At 49.9% G+C, this 24155-nt stretch overlaps 3 protein-coding genes across 5 annotated transcripts in view; 1 reads left to right on the forward strand and 2 right to left on the reverse strand.

The window, feature by feature from the left end:
* Ube2g2 (ubiquitin conjugating enzyme E2 G2) overlaps nucleotides 1-8520 on the reverse strand; it is a 27523-nt gene extending 19003 nt beyond the window's left edge. The window contains exon 1 of one of the 3 annotated variants that reach the window (XM_006989397.4): nucleotides 8413-8520. In XM_006989397.4, the coding sequence (XP_006989459.1) occupies nucleotides 8413-8455 (43 nt within the window). In that variant the 5' untranslated portion in view covers nucleotides 8456-8520. Of the gene's footprint in view, nucleotides 1-3906; nucleotides 4245-7269; nucleotides 7437-8412 lie in introns of those variants that run through there. The other 2 variants (XM_076558545.1, XM_076558546.1) reach the window with 2 other exon arrangements.
* On the forward strand, nucleotides 7394-13976 carry LOC143270042 (uncharacterized). Its single transcript, XM_076558544.1, has 2 exons — nucleotides 7394-7515; nucleotides 8092-13976. Exon 2 carries the CDS (start codon nucleotides 8152-8154, stop codon nucleotides 8866-8868), a length of 717 nt encoding a protein of 238 aa, XP_076414659.1. The 5' UTR covers nucleotides 7394-7515; nucleotides 8092-8151; the 3' UTR covers nucleotides 8869-13976.
* On the reverse strand, nucleotides 12970-23210 carry Sumo3 (small ubiquitin like modifier 3). Its single transcript, XM_076558547.1, has 4 exons — nucleotides 23035-23210; nucleotides 19945-20073; nucleotides 15698-15769; nucleotides 12970-14244 (listed from the first exon to the last, which is right to left on the reverse strand). The coding sequence occupies exons 1-4, from the start codon at nucleotides 23053-23055 to the stop codon at nucleotides 14134-14136; spliced, it is 333 nt and encodes a 110-aa protein (XP_076414662.1). The 5' UTR covers nucleotides 23056-23210; the 3' UTR covers nucleotides 12970-14133.
* Between the last annotated feature and the right edge of the window lie 945 nt (nucleotides 23211-24155).

The following is a 24155-nucleotide window of genomic DNA, read 5'->3' on the forward strand; positions in this document are numbered from 1 at the left end:
CAAGGTTGGCCTCAAACCTGCAGTCACCTTCTGGCCTCTGCCTCACAAGTGAGAGATTTATATGTGCCCCACTGGGCTCAGATGAACACTTTTGCTCAATAAAGCTACTCATATTAGGTACTACTGTGGTAACGACCAACAGATGACTATAACCTGTGTGAACAAACACCGCACCTGTGGACACACTTGGAAAAATGGTGACTGGCAAGAGAAGGCAGCAGCCATAGGACAAGGCAAACCCAGTAAGAAAGTCAGGACAGGGCGTTCTCTGCCATCTGAGGGCCAGGGAGGTCAAGATGACCAACGGCAAGTACACCCAAGACTTACAGGGCCAAATGGTGGACTCGGGAAAACACAGAAGTTAATAAATCTCTGCCAAACAAATACGGCAAAAGGGCCAGACACAAAGAATGGAAACCGATCATCCAAAGAAATCTACAGCCAGTAAGAAAGGGAGACCTGCTCCAAGTTGCTCTGAGGTCAACATCTACAGGTGAACGGGCTTCCTTCCTTCTGCACACGTGCAGTTAAGGAAGTGAGTCCCGTGAGAGAACCCATGGACAGAGACCCGGAACTCCCGGGATCACAGCAGACAGTGAGGGGTCTTTGTTCTCACAGAACCAACCTCACTTTCCCTCTGAAAAGCTTCAGGGCAGGGAACACTGTTACTGCCTGCCCTGCTGCCCTCGAGGCGGCCCCTGCCACCACCGCCGCCGTCTATTACACCTAAGAAGCCGACGGAAGGGGAGAGGAAGGAGGAGAAAGAGGAAAGAGAAAAGGACGGGGAGGGGAGGGAGGAATGCCCAGTATCACACGCACAGCCTGTCGTGGACACATTCCCCACATGGACAGCACAGCAGACCCTGCCAAAGCTTCCTTTGGTCAGGGCCGTACGCAATCTCCAAAGGGACCTGAGGCCCCACAGCACGGACCTCTCCTGTCCACCCAGGACTGCACACCGTGCAGACTGTGTTTTTTGTGCAGACTGTGTTCACGCAGCGGTAAGCAATCCCGGTTGGGATGGCCTCGTTTCCTACAGGCTGTACTGTAGGAAACCCTACAAAGGTAAAGCTCAACACTAGACCATCTTGAGGGCCTCTGGCTATCACCCCAGGAAAGGAAAAGGGGCTAAGTTGAAAGACACACAACAGAGGACATTATTAAGGAGACGTTCAGCTGGTGACACCTCTAGCTGCCAAGTCTGAGGACCTGAGTTTGAAGGCAAGGACCCACATGATAGAAAGAGAGAACGGATTCCCACAAGTTGTCCCCTGACATCCACATGAATGTCAGAGTATGTGCACACCCACCCCCAACACACACAAGTAAATGTAATTAAAAATATTGGTGGGGGAAGCGGATGGGGACTGAAGAGATGGCTCAGTGGTTACGAGAATTCACTACTCAGCCGGGCGGTGGTGGCGCACGCCTTTAATCCCAGCACTCGGGAGGCAGAGCCAGGCGGATCTCTGTGAGTTCGAGGCCAGCCTGGGCTACCAAGTGAGTTCCAGGAAAGGCGCAAAGCTACACAGAGAAACCCTGTCTCGAAAAACCAAAAAAAAAAAAAAAAAAAAAAGAGAATTCACTACTCTTACAGGGACACAGGAATGGTTCCGGACCCACCAGAACTGTCAGTAACTCCAGTTTCAGGGGATTCAACACCCTCTTTGTAGCGTCTGCAGCACTGTATATATGTGGTGCACTTTAATACATACAGGCAAACACTCATGAGCATGGGGTAACAATAAGGGTTTTTGTTTTTTTTACAGTGAATGAGAGAGACAGGGAGATAATAAGAAGAGGCCAAGCAAGAAGAAGGAATGGGAGGCTGTGCAGTCAGATGTGTGCACACAAGGAAGGAAGGAGGCAGACATGAAGAGGCCAAGTACCAGGAAGGCAGGAGCACACCGGGGCCACATACCTCTACAGTCTCTCTCTGTATCTCCTCACAGGAACGAAGTGGGATCCGTAACAGAACCAGCCTGCCAAGCCTTTACATGCTAAGTCATCTGAAATCTAGTCCAGTCACCCCCGATTATAAGAAAACACTTAACAAAGCAGGCAGATGACTGTGAGCTGCTAAAGTCTGGGGCTAAGGAATGCTGTGAGACGTACAAATTGCAGCAGAGCTGTATTCTGTATAGGAGTCCCCTATGGAACGTCCCTGGGACACCACCTTTCCCTGCCAGAGAGAAGGGGAGGTCAAGCCTGGGCTGGGGACCAGCTCTGCCGAGACCCAGGCTCTGCGCAGCCAGCACCATCCCACCCACTTCGCTATCCAGCACTGCCACCTGCTGGTCAGTGATGAACTGCAGTCAATGGCAGAAAGGCTTCAAGACAGGTAACACATACAAAACCACACAGTTCCATGTTTACTGATAAGGAAATCCCAGAAGAGAAACAACTACTAATCATATCAGAAATTTTCAAAGACTATTCCCTGAAAATGATAATTTGTTAAAAACTACTTTAGTAGCTTAAGAAATAGCCACTTCACCAATGAAATACAAATTTGTTCTCGAATTCAATGACTCCATTTCTAGAAGCCAATCACACTGATACACTGGTAAAAACAAGGAAGGTGGCTGCAGAGGCCACTCCTTCAAGAAACTGAGGAGATACAAAAGCCCCAAAGTCGACAACAGAAAACCAGGGAAATCCAGGGGTCACATGGGCAGGTTCTACACACTACACAGGACATGCTGAACAGAGACAATCAGGTGGAGTGTTACTACAGTTCAAGTGAGGTCACTGTAGTTAGACCAGGTCCTAATCCAACCTGCCTGTGTCCTCGCTGAGGCCTCAGGTAAACAGGCCTGTCCCACACCCTAACTCTGGGGAGCTTGCCTTCAGGGTTGCAAGAAAATCAGTTTCTCTTGCCTACCTAGTCGAAGGCACAGCCACTCCAGCAACTAACACAGCTGGAACACTCCCAGATAATGTGTAAAGGAACCCTGGCTTCTCCCACAAAACTCTGAAATGGATTACAGATATTAACTGTGGAACACCTAGAAGAAATCCTAAGAGAAATCCTCAACAGTTTCTCAAACAGACACAAAAGCAAGAATGTTTTCAAAGTCTTTTTTTTTTTTTTTAAATCTGCCATTTAAAAGGCAGGATTAGGAGCTGGATAGACAGCTATGCAGTTCAGAGCATTTGCTGCCCTTTCAGAAGACTAAAGCAGTGCCCAGCACCAACATCCCAGCTCCAAGGGGATCCCACGCCCTCTTCTGGCCTCCATGGGGTCTGCACACACGTGCACATACACACTGAGATTTGCATGTAAATAAACATAAAATAAACCTAAAAAAGTTTTAAATTAAGGGAACCCCTGGACTGGGGAAATGACACATGGAGTCAAGCCAAGAAGGAAAAATATTTGCAAGGCAAATAGCCAATAAAAGGCAATGTTAAAGAAATGTACATCCTAAGGAAACAACACAATTTAAAAATAAGCACTCTATACATTTCATCAACACAGACAGGTCGCTAAGCTTGCAGTGACTCAACACTGTCAGTTACAAGAGAATTTCATGTTAAGCCACCGGAGACACAAACACAGCCGAACAGGAAGGAGGAACAGCTACAAAGTCAGCAGAGCTGTGGAGCCTCTGTGCCAGTGAGGGCAGACGGTGACGTCAGACCACTGGGCAGTGCTTTCGGAAAGTAAACAGGCGTTTATGTAAGAGGAATGAAGACAAGCACACGATGTTCACAGCGGTCTCCTTGCAGCCCAGAGCTGGGCACATCCCAATGACCACCAGGAAGCAAATGTTTAAACAGCGGGCCATGCAATGGATTACCACTCTACATTAAAAGGGAACAGCATCGGGCTAGGAAATGACTCAGCAGTTAAAAGCACTGGCTGCTCTTCCAGAGGACCCAGGTTCAGTTCCCAACACTCACATGGCAGCTCACAACTGTCTGTAACTCCAGTTCCAGGAGCTCCAACTCCCTCTTCTGGCTTCTGCAGACACCAGGCATGCACCTGGTACACAGACATACATACAGGCAAAAGACTACACACATAGAATAAAAATCAAACCGTTAAAAAAAGAAAAGAAACAATCACTGCTCCCTTATGAGTGGATGGATATTCAGGTCAACAGTGGTGTCTGAAAATATCAAAATATCAGTGGAAACTCCCAGAAATAAACGAGTCCTACACAGTTTAAGTGGCTGTTCAGAGAACTCCAGTACAATCTCACTCCACCCTGGCAAGCCCTGCCAGGGCTTCTACTCAACAGCTGAACCGCCTGCCCCACTTCATCACTTGCTTCTGTAAGGGTGAGGGGACACTGCCCCAAGCCCAGCAGCACGGATAAATCTCCACACAAGTGTGCTGAGTGCAGAGAAGCACCAACACTGCAGTGAGCGAAAGAAGACCAGTGCTGTCTGGGAGGGGCAGACCGGATCCAGCGCAGGGCAGTCTGAGGATGCGATTATTCACAGCTTAGATGTGACACACACACACACACACACACACACACACACACACACACACACACACGCGCGCGCGCAGGAGCAAGCCAGAAAAAGACAGCCCTGTGTAAAGTCTGCCAGAGACAGACATTCACCAAAAGAGGCAGAGAGGGCTTGTGTACATGAAGGAATGCTGCCACCTCTCTCATAATCATTGATATACCAATTAAAGCCCCAGGGTACCATGCAACACCTGCCAGACAAGATGAAGACCCAAAAGGTAAAGTCTAAGTGAAAAGCCTAAGCAGCAGGCCTCTGCTGTGGCGGACCAGGACACACACTGGAAAGGCCACCGTGAAACAGTTTAGTACAGCCAGAAAAACTGGCTGGTCATTCAAATGCTCCCTGGGTCTGAATTATCCTCCAATTGCAAACCTGCACATGGGCACCAAGAGATTTTCAAAACTGCTGCTCACGGCTGCAGTGCTTACAAAATCAAATGCAAATTAACTTCAGTGTTCTGTAGCAGAACAGATGGATTCCGGTTTATTCACAAAAAGAAATCCACTCAGCAAGGAGAGTGAACCACAGCCACAAGCTCCAAGAGAAAGGAAACTGAGACACAATGCTGGGCAAGAAGTTCCAAAGCAAAAGCAAACAAACAAAAACATACACTGTATAATTTCTATTACGTTCACAGACAAAGAAAACCATCCATGTCTAGAGACAGAGTGACAAGCAGGAAGAAAAGGAAAAGAATGGGAATTCAGGTGGTGCTGGGAAGACACGTGAAGAATCTAAGTCACTGTTCATGCTCTTTTGCAAGCACGGTATCATGGACACCATGTTACTCAGCTGGCCATTACTATAACAAAACGCCTGAGACAATCACCTTACAAAGAGGAAAGTTTTAGCTCACAGTCTTGGGAATTCTGGTGTTGCTGTCTGAGTGCCTGAGTGAAAAGGCAGTAGTACATCACAGCAAGGAGCACCAGGCATGGCCAGGAAACAAAGAGGAGGGGAAGCCTAGTCTCTGAGAGCAGATCCTTAAGGGGTGTATAGGGACCCAGGCTTTCGGCTTCTTTTCTTTGTGTTCTGGCCTCTAGGTAAACAGCTTTGCTCTACTTCATGCTCCTACTATGATGTACTGCCTCACAGCCGAGCCCAGGGATGACTCATGGGTAGACACACTTGCTGCCAAGTATGACAACCCAAGCTCAAGCTTCCCAGGAGCCACACAGTCGAAGGGGAGAACCGACTCCGGCCAGCTGTCCTAACTTCTGCACACGCACAGGTACTCACGTGCCCACACATACATAAATCCATAAAAATAACTGCAATTTTAAAACAGTTTCAATTCTACCCAGAAGTGGGAACAGTGGCATTGTCTGGAAATGGGGTCTCAGCAGATGTACCAGAGTTAAATAGAGAGCCTACTAACTAGACTGGGTCCTAAACCAATGACTGCTAACTTGTCAAGTGGGAGATCTGAATACACATACCCAGGATAAGATGGCCACAGGGAGGGACAGGAGAGAAGGAATTATACTAACATCCTCAGGAACCCAAGGAAGCCAGCACCACAGAAGCTGAGAGGCTGAAAAGATCTTCCCCCAGAGCCTACCCTGCCAAGGATCACAGCCCAGCCCGCACCTGGATGTTTAATCCTAATGGCTTCTGTTATGGTAAGCCATCCAGGCGGACAATGTTACAGCAGCCCTGGGCCACTGCTCCCTGTGTCTGTCATGGAAGAAAAGCACTGGGAATACATAACACAAGAGCACACAATGCTCCTGCAGAGGGACCAAGTTTGAGTCCCAGCACCCATATGAAAAAGAGGCAGGCTTTATTTACTGTGTGTGCCTGTAACCCCAGATCTGGAGGCAAGGGTGGGAACAGGAGGATTTCTGGGGCTAACTGGCCAGCCGTTCTAGCTGAATTGATGAGCTCCAGGTTCAGGGACAGACCCGGTCTCAAGGGAAGAGGGTGGAGGAGCGTGACAAAGCAGGACGTTCAATATCCTCAGCACGCACAGCTGAGTGAATGCACTTGTACCAGAAAGAGGGCAGTCTAAGCTCTTTGCTTGGCTCTTTTTGGTAGTGAGCACAGGCAAATCATTTTGTATCTGTTATTCAACTTCTACAAATTTAAATTATAGTTACAAATTTAAATAATACAAAATTAGGGAGCCTAAAAAATGGGGGACTGGACAGATGACTCAGAGGTTAAGAGCACTTGTTGCTCTTTTTTTTTTTTAAAAAAGATTTATTTACTTATTATGTATACAGAAGAGGGTGCCAGATCTCATTACAGATGGTTGTGAGCCACCATGTGGGTGCTGGGAATTGAACTGAGGACCTTTCGAAGAGCAGTCAGTGCTCTTAACCTCTGAGCCATCTCTCCAGCCCAGCGCTTGTTGCTCTTACAGAAGACCCAGGTTCCAGTTCAGCACCCACACCAAGGCTCACAAGCAGCTGTTACTCCAGTCCCAGGGGATCTAATGTCCTCTTCTGACATCCACTGGCACAGGGCAAGCATGTGGTATACTTACATGCATGCAATCAAAACACTCAAACACATAAAGTAATAAAATTTAAACAATAAACTACACCCAGAGCCACATCACCTCTCAATCCACAGTACAATCAGGTACGTTGCAACACCTACCCAAATCTGACTACACTGGTCCACCCATAGCTGTTCCTGGGCCTCCCTGACACTGGAGTTCACGGTCTTAAACACGAGGACGAACCACATGCTAAGCCATCAAAGAAGGGACACACTCAGAGGAACTTTATAAAATTACACAGATGTCGTCACGCGCGCGGGGTGGGGGGGTATCCTCACTTCTCATGCTGGTACTGATGGATGCATTTCCTGCCACTGTTGCCCCAGTCTTAAACAATATCCATTGATGACCTCATGGTTTCCATGTGTCAGTGGGTCTGGGTCCAGCCAGGACAGCTGGGGTGTTTTCAGGGCTGCAACCCAAGTCCATTAGAGTCGCTGGCACAACTCAGTTCCATATGGCCGACGTCAGCCCGAGGCCACCTTAGCTCCCCGCCCTTTTTCCTCTCCCAGCAGCCACCGCGGGTGGAGTTGTCTCCCCTGTGAACCCCCTGACCTCCTCTCCAACCTTCCTGTTTTAGGGTCCACTCTCGTAAGCAAATTCTTTCCCTCTCCCAAACTTAGATGATCCATGACCTTAACTGCAAACTAATTGACAATATGGTTGAAATAATGGTTGAGGCTTTTTTGAGGACAGAAGATGAGGACTAAAAATTTCTCTAATGTGAACACCCTTGGGAAATTAAGTTCAACAAGCAGTACAAACTGCCGGAACTTGGATCCCTGTCCCAGAGCCTGACTGCTGTTTTCTTTTCTTTCTTTCTTTTTCTTTCTTTCTTTCTTTTATTTTTATTTTTTCATAAAAGATGATGTTTCTAAGCCTAGAAACGGGGTTGAAAAAGTAAAACAGAGAAACACAGATCCGGATGAAAGGACATGGTCTTCCCAAGTCCCCGAACCCTTGCCTGCGAAACTCTGGTTCGCTGCAGCCCAGCTGCTGCAACTCTCCCCGGCAGCGTGGCCGGAGGTTTCAGGCGTTCATTTGCTGACTTTCAACTTTCTCCCCAAACTCTCCTCCTCTACCTCATGACCACCTTACAGGGACTACCGGGTCCTCGCTGAGCACCGCCCCGCAGCATCAACTGTCGGGAGGGAGGACAGATGCGCAAGCCCACAGTGACTCGGGGACCAGGTCCGGGTCGCAGGGCTATGGCCGGGCTGGCCGAACCCGATCTGCGCCCAGGGCCTGCCCCGCTGCAGCCGGCCGGGGCGCGCAGGCGACAGCGACAGCCCGGCCCTCCGCGCGCGGGCTCCTTCAGGCCGGCCCGGCATGCCCACACCGCGCCCGGGCCGGCTCGGGCCGGGGGACATCGCGGTAGGCTACGGGGAAGCGGACGGGGAGGCGGGAGGCGCCCGACTCACGCTTATACTCGGCCATCAGCCTCTTCAGCGCTGTCCCCGCCATACCGCGGAACCTGGGTTCAGCAGCCTCGCCACATCCGCGCCGGTCCCGCCCGCCTGCTCCGACCTCCACGGCTGCTTCCGGGGCGCTGCCTCGGGCCAGAAGTGCGTCCGGGGCGCGCGCGGGTGACGTGGCGTGCCGACGTGGTGTCAGGCAGAGGCCCGAGGAGGTTCGCCTTGGGCTCGCCGCGTCAGGGCCCGGGATGGCGGAGCCCAGGTTCCGGAACCTTGTCGGCCGGCGTCACCCTCTGCGCCGCCCGCTCCGGCTGGCCTTTGGGAGCCTCTCCACGCCGCGTGGTGGCGCTCCAAAGCGCGCGGCTCATCCCGGGGTCCTTCTTTGAAAAGTCCTGCCAGGGCCAGGATGTGTTCCATGGATTGTTCCCGAAACACACACACACACACACACGTAACTCTTGACTGTCCTAGAACTCATTCTATAGACCAAGCTGGCCTCGAACTCACAGAGATCCGCCTGCCTCTGCCTCCCAAGTGCTGGGATTAAAGGCCTGTGCCACCACCACCCGGCTTTTCAAGTGGCCAGGGTGATTTGAAAAGATGACACTTTGCGAGAGTGTCATCCTCTCTTGGTTTCTCAAAGGGAGGATGAAGTCCCCATCCTGGGCTATATCCCACCCTTTCTGTGACCAAACCAATCGGACTCGCTGCCAAGAAATCTGTTCTTATCACACGCAGCTACCGGGTAGACGTTCAGCATCTTCTAGGTTGCACAACTGCTTTCCCATGAGGGGTTACAGCTCAAGACACGGGCTCCCCCGGAACAAAGGGGACATGTTCCTGCTGGGACCCTGAGTACAGATTTGTGGCTGTTATCTCCTCACATGTCCATTGAACTCAAAGATCTGAGGCATTAGGTTCATGTCATTTAACATTATAAAAAAGAATATCGAAGGATCTGCCATTCCAGTTACACATAGCATAAACAATCACATAAGCATAGCCACCACCACCCCCCCACACACACATAAAAGCTGGCCTCCAGGCCACACTGCCCTCCTGCTGTTGGGTGTGGGAGAAACAAGCTCTTCTGTTCTAACACATCCAAACATTCGAATGGCAGCTACGATTCCCTGGGACAGTTTACGCGTGAAATGTGTGCCCCAACAGTCCATGTTTGAACACTGGTCACAGTTTTGGAAGACTGGAACCTGTAGCAGATGAGGCCTAGCAGGAACAAGTGGGTCATTTGGGGATGGAGGGCTGAGAAACGCAGGTACTAAAGACTGCTCACAAAGTTTTATTTCGGGGGGAAGAAGAGGATCATTATCAGAAGCTGGGCTGGCAACCATTCATGACACTTTTGGTGACAGGGCGAGACAGTGGAGTTTCCTCCATCTTATAGTTTTGCTGAGGCCATTTTAGGGTTAACTAGAATCTGACCTCCCTGTTGGGAAGCCACATGGACAATTACTCAACTCTATTCTAGGAACTCAAGGTCAAGATGGCCCAGCTAACTTAGTTTCTGTTAACACCTGTGTAGAACCTCCTCCCAGCTAACTGCTTTTAAACTGCTTGCCTGCACAAAACTTTCCTCTGTAGCTGCTGGCTGAGATGCCAGGATGTGGTTTTTGTCTTTAAAAACATCTTACTCCACTCGGGAGGCACAAGCAGGTGAATCTCTGAGTTCGAGGCCAGCCTGGTCTATAAAATGATGAGTTTCAGAACAACAGCTAGAGCTGTTAAACAGAGAAATCCTGTTGTGGAATGTCTTTCTGTATGCTGTGAATATGTGTTGCTCCCATTGGCTAATAAATAAAGCAGCTTTGGCCTATGGCAAGGCAGCTTAGAGGCAAGCGAGGAAATCCAAGCGGAGATAGAGAAGGGCGGAGTCAGGGGAGACTCCAGCCTGCCATCCAATGAACAACATGTAATGGGACACAGGCAAAAGCCACGGAATACGTGGCGATACATAGATGAATAGAAATGGGTTAAGTTATAAGAGCTAGCTAGCAACAAGCTTGAGCCATAGGCCATACAGTTTGTAATTAATATTAAGTCTCTGAGTGATTATTCTCTAAGTGGCCGTGGGACCACGGGTGGGAGAGATTCGTCTGGACCATGGGGCCAGACAGGACTGAAGAAACTTCCAGCAACAAAATTATGTCCCCCAAAAGCAGAAAAACAAAACAAAAACACCCTAAACCAGTGGCTCTCAACCTTCCTAATGCTGAGACCCATTCATACAGTTCCTCATGTTGTGGTGGCCCCCAACCATAAAATTATTTTTGTTGATACTTCATTAACTATAATTTTGCTACTGTTCTGAGTCGTAATGTAAATATCTGATATGCAGGATACCTGATATATGACCCCTGTGAAAGAGTTTTTCAACCCCCAAAGGGGTCATGATTCACAGGTTGAGAACCACTGCTCTAAACACTCAGTACTACATCTGAGTCCCAAATACCTGAGTGTAGTCCCAGCCGGATGGAATAAAGGCCTTCAGTTGGCTATAGACCATGTCTGAGTGGTCTTCTCCAGTGGACTCCCGGTAACAATTCTAGCAGAGTTTTATCTGCATCCTGAAAACTTGAGTGAGGCTGAGTATCAAAATAAATGGGTTGTTAGGCCGAGGAAATCTCAAGGCAGCCTAACGTCCAGGCTGTGACGCAGTTATTGTTCACTGCATTCATCCACATTTACAATGAAAACAAGCAGAAGTGTACAAAGAAATGCGGGAAATGTCGTCTGGTGGGTAGAGATTGGACCAAGTTGAGGGCAGGGCAGATCTGGGATAAACTGGCTGTAGTTGTTAAAGGAATCTAGGGCCGTTGATGTCTGAGACCGTGCACTGGGATAATAGGTAAGGCTCCTAGAAGGCAATGCCTCACTGATTCAAATGAGAACTCCAGTATATAAAAATGCAAATTCCATTTGAAAGGAGAACGCTTAAAAAGATGGAAAACAGCACATAGGGAGATGTTTTCCCAGGTTCGGCCACAAGGGCACGCAGAGGTGGCTGCAACCATGGTGGAAGTGTGCCAGGCTTCATCTGGAGCTGGCAGCCAAATTTGGTGATGTGGCATCCACATTTGCCAGACGTACGAGGGAAGAAATAATGGAAATTTGTGCCAAGATTCCAGAAAGCCACTGAAACAAAGCAGTGAATGGCAATGTCATTCCCTGTACGGAGGCCTCGAGAAGCCACTGTGTGAAGCGAAGGCGGAGGCTACATTGTAAAAGACCCCCAGATATTAGAGATGCCAGCAAGGTGGGAGGCTGGATGCTCACCCAGGAAAGCTGCAGGAACCAAGTACTGGCCCAACAGAGACCACAGGCACCAGAGGCACCAGAACCGTGGGCTGGGACTACCTGAGGCCACCAGGGCCCAAATGATGTGAAGAACCTCAGACACCAGACGTGGAGCAGAGGGTTTGTTTTCTACTCTGCTGGATTTCATTCATCTTGCTTTGGCCTAATCTTTCTTTGCTATGCTCCAATTCCTCCCTTTTGAAATAGGTTTGTTAACTCTGTATGTTGGAAGTTTATTTTACAGGGGCTCACGAATCAGAAATTGTCTTGAGTCTCAGAGCAAACGTTGAACTTAAGACATTAAACTGTGAGGGCTGGGGGAGGGGGGACAAAGATGACATAGGGATAAACTAAATGCATTTTGTATCATGATGTAAATGATTTCAAATGCCAGATAGAATGTTATAAAGTGATGCCTTTGGGTGTTTAGTTGACAAGGAGTGGGTCTGTAATAGTTAACTGGAAAGAAGAAATAGCTAGGGTCTTAATGAGTTCACCCTTGAGATGCCTTAAGGATTGTTTTTGGGGGCAGGGGTGGGGGTCACGATACAACTCACCCTAAATACGGGCCACACTATTTCCAGGGCTGGAGTCTGGACTAAATAAAAAGTAGAACAGTGGAGGCCAAGTCCCAGTGCTCATCTCTCTGCTTCCTTCTTCAGGTTGCTTCTTGCCAGGGATTTTGTGACAGTATTGAGAAAGGAACTAACATGGCCCCCCAGATGTCGCCCTCCCCTTAGGAGCTCTTCTGCATTTTAACCACCCCTTCCTCTGGGCCATCTTAGGGACCTAGGAAACGTCTGACTCTGTACTATGCTTTATCTGCACACTCCTGCTGCTGGATGAATTAAGTGTGTGGTGTTTCTGCTCAACTGAAGGACAACTCTGGTTTTGTCTCAACTAAGTACTGAACCCCCTCACAGCCAAATTAGCATCAACTCATTTTCAAAACAGATTAGGAGGTCATCAACTTCACAAATGGATGACCTAGTCAAACAACAGAAAGACTGAGACACCCCAGAACTAACACCCTGCCCCTAAAGCCCACCTTGTCTTCACACAGGACACCTACTAGGGCAGGCAACATGGAGCAGCATGGGGCACATGCTGCAGAGTGAGCGATCAGGACCTACAAGTGTGCAGCAACTGGCTTCCCTGTCTGTGTCTGAGTGGCCCCACTGGACAGACTGTCAGTACTGAGTTGTGACATATGCAGTCTCCAAATACAGTGTTTAACAGAAGCCAAGAGACAGAATACCAAACTATATTTACTGTTTACAGTAGTAAAGGACAACAAATAATGTACAAACTGGTGAATAAACACAACAGAGCCAACAGACATCCCACCCAAGCCCACGCAGCAAAACAGGAAACAAGAACATTTTCCTCAGGATTTTAAGCAAGCGAGAGATGGTAGGTCAGTGTCAGGTGACTATAAAAGGCAGAGATGGCCATCAAGCAGCAATGGATCCTTACAGAAGGATGACAGGCAGAACTATGAACATTTAACTGGTCTAGACCCCACAATGCAGGACTGACGTCACCCACTGATGCATCATTTGAATACACATTTGTAAAGCGGCAGAGCACAGTCCATGAGAATGAGGCCACCTTCCCCTGGCTTTCTTTTGCAGCCACACTTTAGAGCAAGTCTCTTACACAACATCACTGTAAACTTGATACTTAACCAATTACCTTCTTAAACAGAAACCATAATTATGTATCAGAACCAAGTACTAGAAAGAATCTGAGGCCACATTCAATTTCCAAATGAGATAGGGCAAGTACTTTCTTCTACATCATGAAAAGGGAAGAGAGTGGGCTTCACTGTACCAGCCTTGCCCAGGTACCCACTCCCAGATACCAAGTAGAAAGGGGCGTGTGCAGGAATAGTTGGGTCACAGTACTTAAGGACTCCTTACATTTTTAAAAAGCATTGGTCTTTTCCCTTGAACTTCACCATATGTTTGACAAAGCTCAAATTTATAGTATTTCACATTTTTATATTCTTTGCCTACAACACATAGGTGGACTTCTGTCCCTCTCCCCCCTTTCAACATCCCATAGGCATGCCCACTGGGGAATGTGCCCACAAGCTCTCTATTTGATTAGGACAAGTCAAACTAGAGGTAACCACAGTTCTGGGGGGCAGAGTTGGGCCACAGGCTGAGAGTCTACATCCAGCCCCAAGTTTGGGGAGGAAAATATTTTAGGGATGGGAGGAAACAGAAACAAAAACAAAAACAAAAAACAAATCCCAAAACCTCACATCTCATTTCCCTAAACCAAACACTCTTGTTGGCCAAGTTACATAATACTCGCGTCCCTGCATTATGGTCTGTAGTTCACTCCAAGCGGTGACTCTGGCTTCTGCTGACTCTTCTGTGATTGGCGTGGCTGCATGGTCACCATTCAATAGCAAATGTCAGGACAATGGTTGGGTATGGGGGCGGTCCCTCGGGGAGCTGTTCCTCCTGTCTGCTGCTGGAATACGTCAATGGTGTCCTCATCCTCCATCTCCAGCTGTCCAAGTTGCCAAGGCAGGGCCAGGCAGAGGGGACAGGAAACGTCAGAGGTGAATACACAATGATACCATGCTCCCAAACAGCTTCCCTACAGTAGACACGGCCCAGTCACCTTGGCTGGAGTGCAGCATGCAGGGAAAAAGGGTCACTGGTGGGGTCACAGTAACTATTTATCCACCTGACTGCTGACAAATTCATAGAATTCACAGAAATTCAAAGAATAATCACAGCTAAGAACTGAAGGAAAAACAGGGTCATTAAAAACAGACTCATCAGCCCACAGAATGCACTATGTGTTCTTATCCCATCTACTGTATATATTGCAATGTCAGCACTTTAAAGTGTTTTTTATGCATTTTTAATGAGGGGCACTCACGTGAACTTAGATCACCAGGCTTGGTGACACATCTCACCCACTAAGCCATCTCGCCACCCCAGCATTTGTAGATAAACATTTGACATTCACAAAAACCTTGCCTATCATTCATTCATCTTTTATTTTTATGTGTCTGTTTGTGTGGTTGTGTGAGCTTATGTGCCCCACCCACATGCATGAAGGATTCTGCAGAGCAGAAGAGGATGTCAGATCTCCTGGCACTGGAGTTACAGCTGTGAGCTGCCCTGTGGGTGCTGGGAATTGAACCCAGGTCCTCTGGAAGACCAGCTGGTGCTCTTAACCCCTAAACTACCTCTCTGGCGCCCCCCCCAAAAGAAAAAAAATTTGGTCTTTTTTTTGAGACATGGCTCACTCTATAGCCCTGGCTGTCCTAGAACTGGCTAGCCTTGAACTCACGGATCTGCATGCCTCTGCCTCCTGAGTGCTAGGATTCAAGTCCTGCATCACTAATGCCAAGCCCGAAATTTTTCTTAAATTTATTTATTTTTATGTGCCTGTATATCTATGTACCACATGTGTGTCTGATGCCCAGAGTCCAGAAGAGGGTATCAGATTCCCTGGAACTAGAGTTACAGGCAGTTGTAAGCTGCCATGTGGGTGCTGGGAATCAAGCCCGGGTCTTCTGAAAGAGCAGCCTGTATTCGTAACTCTCTCCAGTCCCCACAAAAATATTTTTAATTAAAAATTTTAAAAATAAGACAAATACCTAGGTTCTGACTCCAGTTCCAACTCCAATAAAGAGCAAGTGGCTGGCACTAAGCCCTCAGGACCCCAGGAGCTGTGGATTCGTGGGCAGCCGTCAGCGATGGTCATGGCCCCCCGAGGGTATGGGTCCTACACCTGGACTCTCATCTCGATATGATGAGAGCACCAAACAGCCAAGGTATGTTTCCAGTCCCACTTCTTCAGCTGAGAAACTAATCTCCAAATGTCAGACCGTGAAGTCTAATCATCAAAATCATTGCAGAAACAAGTCCTTTTGTGTGCACCTATCTTATTCTCAAATGACAGTGTTCCAACTGCGCAGACCCTGGCACACACGGCTACATCATACCTGGGCTGGAGTGTCTGTTTCGTTGATTGGTTGTCCATCAAACCGGAATCGAATCTGCCTCATTGACAAGCCCTGGGGAAAAGGAAGGACGTGCATTAGATGTTCCCAGACAACACAGATGAACCTGAAGATATCCAGAACCAGCAACAATATGAGCATCTGCATATGCACACAACCCAGCTGAGTAGAAAGAGCCCTGGTGGCCCACAATCTACAGCATCTGCTGCCCCAAACCGACCCCTTCAGAAGTCTCCGTCCCATTCCGACACCTGGCCTGCCCTAATTCTGCCCCTCCCTTCCTCTCAGAAGCTAAACTAAGCCAAATCCCCCCAGAACTTCTGTACTGCGGTACCGTTTCCTCCTCCGGAAAGTTCCCGAGAGAAACAGGTCAGGTGACCACGAGGGCCACAGTCAGGAAGGCTGTGAGGAGCACAGCAGAGATGAAAGGCCGCTTCACTCCTGAAAGGAAGGCAGCGGCCACCTTGGCCTGTCTAGGGAGCAGGTGAACAACCCCCACAGAAACACACTCCTCTACCTCAGCAGCTCTGCTGTCCTGGAACAGGACAGATGGATAAACTGAGACTGTTTCCTCAATCCTGGAGCCTCCTTGAAACGCCATGAATGAAAAGGCAAGGCCTCAAGGAAGAGCCGGTGGACAGCTGGTCTCTGCAGCCAGAACTAGAACCCCCACCCCGCCCCCCAACTCCTCCCACCCTACCCCACCCCCAGGCCTGGGGAAGCTGGTGAACTTTTTGAAAGTTCACATGCAGGGGCCAAAGAAATAGCTCAAAGGTCAAGTGCATTTGATGTTCTTACAGAGGACCAGGTTCAATTCTCAGCACCCATATGCTGGCTTATAATCACCTGTAATTCCAGTTCCAGGGGATTCAATGTCCTCTTTTGGCCTTTGTAAACACTAATCATGCATATGGTACACAGACATACATGCAGGCAAAAACACCCATACACATAAAATTTTGAAAAAATGAAAAAAAAGTTCACATGTAAATCTCCAAGGATTCCAAGTCCCCTACAACCCTCAGAGGCCAAGTAAGTATCTCTCCCACATCAGGAATTTCTAGAGATATGGACTCAGAGCTCTGTCAAGACCCGTATGGTGCCAGATGGTGGTGGTGCATGCCTTTAATCCCAGCATTTGAAGGCAGAAGCAGGCAGATCGCTGTGAGTTTCAGGCCAGCCTGTTTTACAGAGTTCTAGGATAGCCAGAGCTACACAGAGAAACCCTGCCTCAAAAACAAAAAACAAAACAAAACAAAAACAAAAACAAAAAGACACATAAGCAAATGGGTGTTCAGGAAGGCTAATAAAAGCCAGCATCTCCCATGCGCCTCAGAGACCCCTCAGTCTTCCAGCTGCACCCCCGAGTGCTGGGTGGAGCCTAGAGGTATTCTTTCCTAGGAAACCTAGTGCCTTTCAGATCAGCATCTGGGACCCTCCAGAGCCCCTACTTCTAAATACCACCCTGTGCGCCCACCCAAACACACAGCACTTCTCTCTCCTGCGGTGGTTCATGCTTCTCTCCTAAATACAAGCAGGAAAGACTCAAATATGTGAAAACAGGCCAGGGGGAGAAGAAAGCACCGTGTGTGCTACAGAAATGACATGCCTCCCCAGTGAGAAATCACTCCACAGTGATAAGAGATAAGGAGAAAGCTCTTTAATAAGACAGTGTGTGTCGGGCTTACAGCCTCAGATAGATTTTACTAACTTATATACAGCCGAGGCTTATGGATTCCACATATGATGTCATCCTTAAATCTCTTCCAGGTCGCAGCCCCAGGTTCCACTTTGAACAATGTTAAAAGAGACAGGAGACTCAGGTCTGGCCATTTAGGCAGATGTGAGCTTTACACAGCAAAGGTATTGCATATTGCCAGAATTATTTTAAGTATGCCAGTGGGGTTCTCTTTCAAATAGTTGCTGCCTGGGGTAGTTTTGTCCACCTGACAGATTATACATTTCTCAGTGAGAGAACTGAGGGCTTTATGGCCGACTAAGACTTAACACTGGTTTTGAGCCTGCCCCGGCCCCTTGTGCTGCATGTCCGAAGCATGTCATTTGATATGGGGATGGGTCTCACAGCTGGTTGTAGGTCAGGGTTGTCTCCTTTGTTGTGGGAAGAGAGCCTAAGGTCAGTCCTGATGAATACACATTTACATCCTAGCTTCCTAACTCTGTCTTCTAACAGGCCTGGTTAGAGGTCCTCTTACCTTTGGGGATTGTGGAGGAGTGCTCCTCCACCTGAATTCTACTTTGTATGACTTCATGTCTCCTAAGCAAATCTATTAGTAAAGCTTCAAGCCTACTGTTTGAGCTTCTTCAATGCCATGAGGCAGAAAAAAGGAAGGGGACAGCGCAGTTAAAACACATGTACACACTTAAAGCTTCGGGGAAGGTTAAAAATACACACCAAGAAAACACTAGAAAGTTGCTACTAGGGGAAAAAAAGAAACACAAAACAGGAAAAGGCAGAACTTCTGGAAACTAAAAATCATGGTGAGCAAGACTGGCCTATAAAGTGGGAAGATAAAGAAAGGGAAAACTCAAAAGGGAAAGTCACAGTAAAACCCAGTGCAAAAGGAGGAAGATGGCCAGAGGCAAGCACGGAGAATGGCTGACGGCGGCGGACTGTGTACTCCAAACATGAGACAGAGCAGAGGACACAGGAGCGAGGACAGTTAAGAGTCAAGTTTAGTTAGAGTCAAGTTTACAGATGCACAGGGCCCAGAAATCACCTCCCCAGAGGGTAACAATCTCCTCCAGAGCCCCTGCTGAGATCTCACATCAGAAGCTGACAGTGAATTACGGCAACATCCAAAATAGTGCACCTCAGCCCAGAACACTGCAGCCAGATATGCAAGTTCCTATCAGATACAAGAGATGATGCTCCATGCAAAAGGGGGGAGTTAACACAAAAAAGATGCAGGAAGGAGACAAAGGAAGCTTCCAGAATGACTCTCAAAGGCTATGCGGGATGGCAGTGCTGCAGACGCCCTCACCTCCAAAGCAATGAATGGTTCAGGTGGGGCTAGCAGGAGGCTCCCCAACATTGAGGTAGCAGATCTAGTGTGTGCCCCCCCCCCAATGTGGGGTCTCAGCAGGAGAAGACCGGGGTGCAACAGAAACACAAGAGCAAGCAGACTGAGCACAGCACAGGCCAAGAAGGACCCTGCACACAGCGCAGTCCAGAGTGGCACCCAGCACCTGCAGCTGACTCAGCCGGGAGGGCCCAAGGGGGACAGTGTCAGCACCTGTCACAGGTGAGAAAGCACCTAAGGTCAGAGCCTAGAAGACAGGAGGTCAAGTGCTCTATCTGCAGGGCTCGAGAGGCAGGAAGGAGAAAGCATGGCACTGCCTTGCAGAGTACTTAGAACAAAATTCCCAGGCGGGAACTGTGCAAGTCAGGGCAGTGAAATCAAAGGGCAGCAAACAGCTGTGTTTGCAAGCACTTAAGGGCAACCTTGAACCACCATGCTGAGATGCCACTGCCCACACCAAAGGGCAAGACCCCCTATGAGAGCCACCAGATGGCAGGGCTCAGACAGGAACCGGCACCTAGGTCTGTGTGTAACAAGCCAGGCAGCCACTGAGGCAGACAGCAGAGGAGCAGGAGCAGGAGTCCAAGGCCTCCCAGGTGGGCTGGAGCGTACCCACCTGCCAAAAGGTCCTTAGTAAGAACGAACTAGGTGGATAGGCCTGGGCATAATGTGTGCAAGTTCACAAGGACACCAACAACAGCGAGCAGAAAGGACCAACCCAGCTGGTCACTGTTGCGGACAAAGGTCAGTCAGCATGCTATTCTGAAATGGTAATGAAGGAACAAGAGCAAGTGTTTCCTCACTTTCCAAAGGAAGATAGAAAATCAAATTGCCAACGAGGACGGCATACACAGGCATTAATGGATGGATATAAGAGGGAGGACTTGGAACCAGCACTGATCCTACATCTGCGCACACTACAGGGCATTACCACCAGACCCATGTGCTGGCTGATGGGACTGGACCATCACCGTGATGGGGTCGATCGGGAAGCAAATCCACACTGGAGTCTACTCAAGCCTTAAACTCCACCCTTCCATCTGCAGGAACCCGGGGAGAAGACACATTATGAGGGACATGCAGATAGCAAGACCCAGGGCAGCAAGGGCAAGTCTGCAGCAACACAAGTCGCCCCCGCAGGACTCCTTCAGGGAGGGAGGCCGTGAGCACGCACGGGGCTCTGCCTACCTGCCTCTCGCAGTAGGCCTTCATCAGCTTGCTCAGTGGAGTGTGCCGCTTGATCTTGAACTGCACCACTGAGCCATCCTGCCCCGCCACTTTCAGGTTGATGTGGTCATTCTCTGTCTTCACTCCCTCCTGTAAGACACGGGAACTGGATCTCAAAAGCCAGCTCAGAATCACCGGGGCTTAAAGCGCAGGTCCTAGGGTAATGGTGATTTTTTCAAGTCATCAAAACCAACCTACTTCTTAAAACTCCCCCAGCAGCTCGTGTGAGTTATTCCCCCGAGTGACTCGTGTGACTGTCTTATTTTTACACAGAATTTATTTTTAACCTACATTTGTTAAGCACCGTGAAAGAAACAGCCGTAGAAAGCCAGTGTCCTCACAGACTACCAATTCAAAGACAAAAATCTACTCATTAAATCCAGGAAGCCAAAGAAAACCCATCTTTGTTTTAAAAATTATTTATGAGGCTAGTAAAAACATGTTTGCAGGCTATACATGGCTCTATATGATTGGTAAGAAAAGCCAACATAAAACCAAGAATGGGAGACCAGAGGGACACTGGGGGCTCTGAGGGATCCGCTAGAGTTAGCAGGGTGAAGGCTGTGGTCCCCTGGGACCCTCCAGTCTCAGACTGTGCTCTTCTGGGGCTGGGTATGGACCCAAGGAATACCATGTACTCGGCCTGCACAAGGCCCTGGGTTCCATTCCCCACAGTGGATGAAAAATTCCTATTAAACAGCAGTAGTTTTTATATAATCATGATATACACAAGTCACTGGCAAAGGCGAAGTCAGTTACTTCTTGTTGCCTGGAAACACACTTTGAATAAAAAGTTTATGTTATGGGCCAGCCACAGAGCTACACTTTGAGGCCGTTCAGTCCGAAAAGGAACTACTTTTGTTGTTCAGAGCATGCATGAAACACACAATGTATCAAGAGCCCACGGGGACTTTTTAACCTTTATTATTTTTTGAATGTGTATGAGTATTTTGCCTGCATGTATGTCTGTGCATAATATGCAGGCAGTGGCCATGGAGGCCAGAAGAGGGCGTCAGATCCTCTAGGACTGGAGTTACAGATGTTTGTCAGCAGTCATGTGGCTGCTGGGAACTGAACTGGGTCCTCTGAAAGAGCAGGACTGCTCCTACCACTGAGCCATCTCACCAGCCTTGGAAACCATTTATTTGTTAAGGACATAGATCCTTGGTCCACTTGCAGACCAAGTCTCCTCCCTGTCAACACACCAGTTTTTTCCCACAGCTCAGGCTCAGCCAAGGAACTCCACTGAAGTGCCCTACTTCCCTTGGATGTCCTGGGCCACTTCTTATTCCTGGAGAAAGGGGTAGGACAGTGTCAGGAAGGGACCTGACCGGCACTGGGTCCCTAAAGGCCTCGGGTAAGAGCTCTTTCCAGCCTGAGAAATGGTCCCCAGGTGAGAGGATCTTGCAAGGCCCTGAGAGAACACCTGTTCTCCCATTCCCTCCCCTCCTACGTGAGACTTCTCAGGACTCACTCACAAGACACCAAGGACACAGTAGCACTGCTCAGATAGAGAGCTTGGCTCCTGCTCCAGAGTGTGGGATCCACCACGAGAAAAAGTGAACAACTCCAGGCCCCAAGACGCACTGACTTCTATCAGGGGGAAAAAAAAAAAAAAGTATGCTGTGGTCAAAACAGGCAGCAACCAGGACTTAAGTAAACAGAAATGCCAGCAGAGGTGAAGAGGCCTGACGCACTCTCCTCTAACAGCAGGACGCTGGCACAGTCCAGGAGTTCTCTAATTAGCAAACAAACTCACAAGTTAAGAAAAATGAGGCTTAGCATGACGACTGCTAAGACCTGTAACCCCAGCACTCCTGGGTACAGGTCAAGGCCAGCTTGAGCTACAGGGGGAGACCCTGTCTCAAAACAAAGGCTGGAGGATCTCTGTGAGTTCAAGACCAGCCTGGTCTACATAGAGACCTTGTCTTAAAAAAAAAAGAAGGTATGAGGGGATGGGGGAAGGAAGTAGCTCACTGGCAGAGTACCTACCTAGCGTACAAAAGTCCCTAGGTTAGATCACCAGCACTGCAAAATATAAATAAAAATGTAACGCTCTGCCTCCACTAACCTAAGGAGGCAGAAGGTGTGAGCTTTCCAGTACCACACCAGGCATTCACTTCCTGCCCAACCTCATAAAGAGGAAACCAACTACAAAATATACAGTGTTTACTCTTGGCCCAGGACTAACAGGTCATTCAACATCCATGATGGTGCAGGCGGCACCCAAGGCTGAGTTGGAATTAAAGGTAAGGCCCCGCAGGCAAGATGTTGTGGGTTCAGCTGCTGACTTTACAGCAGGGTACCATAGCATTCCAGTGGCTTGCCCTGCTCCTGGGGTCTCCCATCTGAACCAAGAGAGTGGTCACCTCCAGGCCCAGGCCGGTGAACAGCACAGAATGCCAGGCTCCGACGTTTATCTCCCAGCAGGGCAGGGGAGGTGGAAAGGCTGTTTAACTGGGATTGGGCAACCCTGTCCTGTCCACGCACCAATTGCCAAGACTAAGTGAGGGGCCTGCCCCGCAGGACCGCAATGGCGAGGGAGAGCACCCGAGCACCCGGCCCGACCCACAGTGATAAGCTCGGAGCGGCCAGCTCCACTCCTGCCCCGGGGCAGCTCTCAGAGCGCCCAGGGTCTCACGTACGGCCTCACGCGTGGACCTCTGCACACGGCGCAAGCGGGATGGCCACGTCGACGAGTGAGGACCGAGAGGGAGACCTGCTAACCAAGGACCAGCGCCCCGTGGGACCTCCAAGTTCCGGGTTCTCGGGCCGTGGGGCGTGGCCAGACTCGGGGCGGGACTACACCTGAGGCGGGGCGACACCGGGGGCGGAGCCCTGGCGTGGCGGGAGGCACGGCCGGGGGGTGGGACTAAGGGGCGGGGCGGGGCCAGGGTGAAGCTCGGGGCGGGGTGCGACGCCGGTGGGGGAGGGGCGCGGGCCGCGGTGGGGGAGGGGCGCGGAGGCCCGGGCGCGGGCCCGCGGGCCCGGTTTGCGCGCGGCCCGGCCTGCGTCCTGCGGACTCTGCAGCGGCTTGCGGCCCGGCCTTACCTTGGGCTTCTCTTCCGACATGGTTGCGCGTCGGCGGCGACGGCGGGAAGCGCAGCGGGAACCGGTGGCACTGGAGCGGGCGAGTCACGCTCTCTGCCCCGCCGCTCTCCCGCCGCAACTGTCGCGGGGCCGCGCTTTATCCCTAAATCCCGGCGCGCCGGTTGGCCGCGCCGGGTCACGTGGCGGCGCGCGTGCACGATGCGCGTGCCCTGCGCCTCGGGTGCGCGCTGGCCGGCCGCGATTCCGGACGGTTGGGAATGCGTCACGGGGCGGGTCAGGCACCCGGGCGCGCGCGCAGAGCCCCGGGGACGCGCGACCCAAGGTCCTGGGCACCGAGACCCCCACGATATGGGTACAAGTCTGCGGGGCCACGCAGGGCGCAAGGGCTGCGAGGCATGGGAGCGAGACTGGGGGCGTGTGTGTTAAAACAGGAGCCAAAGAAACGCTTTGGCCCAACCGACCCCAGTGTCTTCAAGCAACCTCTTTGCCACCCACGTTTGGCTACTTTTCCTGTATGCAGGCTGTATTTGGGGAAGAAAGGGCGAAGAAAATCAGGCTAACCCCTTCAGGTAGTCCAGGAAGACCAATAAGAGGTTACCAGGCATGCTTTATGGGCCACACACTCCCGGAACAGGCCTGTGGCCTTGAATTTGAATGTCACAGGGGGAGGGGGAGCACTCATGTCTGGAAAAGGCATCCCTTGAGGACACGCAGGATGACTTCTGTTGGCCCAGAATGTCAGCACATATTCCTGATTCATCTTTTCCCATCTGACCTTCCAGGTGGGGTGGGTCAACCTCCACAAGGGCATTCCCAAGATGGCTCCAGGACGTACCTGCCTCTTCCCCAGCCTTCTTTGTATCTATCTACCCTTCTTCCTTACCTGGTCCCAAAGTAACCACCAGGTGACTGGGGTAGGCAATAGTGGCATGCACAGGAGGCCTCCCTTTTGACCTACCATTTGCCCAGTTTTCTGGAATTCTGTCATAGACACTAATAACCCATATTTTACACAGGAGGACACTAAGATACCTACAGGTTTGATAACATGCCCAAGGAGTCAGCTTGGTAATTACTGCAGGACAAGCGAAGAAGCTTGGAGCACTAGCAGGGAGCACTGA

Source organism: Peromyscus maniculatus, chromosome 21 (genome assembly GCF_049852395.1).
Source record: "Peromyscus maniculatus bairdii isolate BWxNUB_F1_BW_parent chromosome 21, HU_Pman_BW_mat_3.1, whole genome shotgun sequence".
Lineage (NCBI taxonomy): Eukaryota > Metazoa > Chordata > Mammalia > Rodentia > Cricetidae > Peromyscus > Peromyscus maniculatus.

Excerpts from the sequence above, each read along its gene's own strand:
- LOC143270042 (XM_076558544.1), top strand. The coding sequence starts at position 8,152 with ATGCGCAAGCCCACAGTGACTCGGGGACCAGGTCCGGGTCGCAGGGCT.
- Sumo3 (XM_076558547.1), bottom strand. The coding sequence starts at position 23,055 with ATGTCGGAAGAGAAGCCCAAG. Across the intron at positions 15,770-19,944 it reads AGGCCTACTGCGAGAGGCAG|GGCTTGTCAATGAGGCAGAT; the intron begins GTAGGCAGAGCC and ends CCTTTTCCCCAG. Across the intron at positions 14,245-15,697 it reads AAACAGACACTCCAGCCCAG|CTGGAGATGGAGGATGAGGA; the intron begins GTATGATGTAGC and ends CAACTTGGACAG.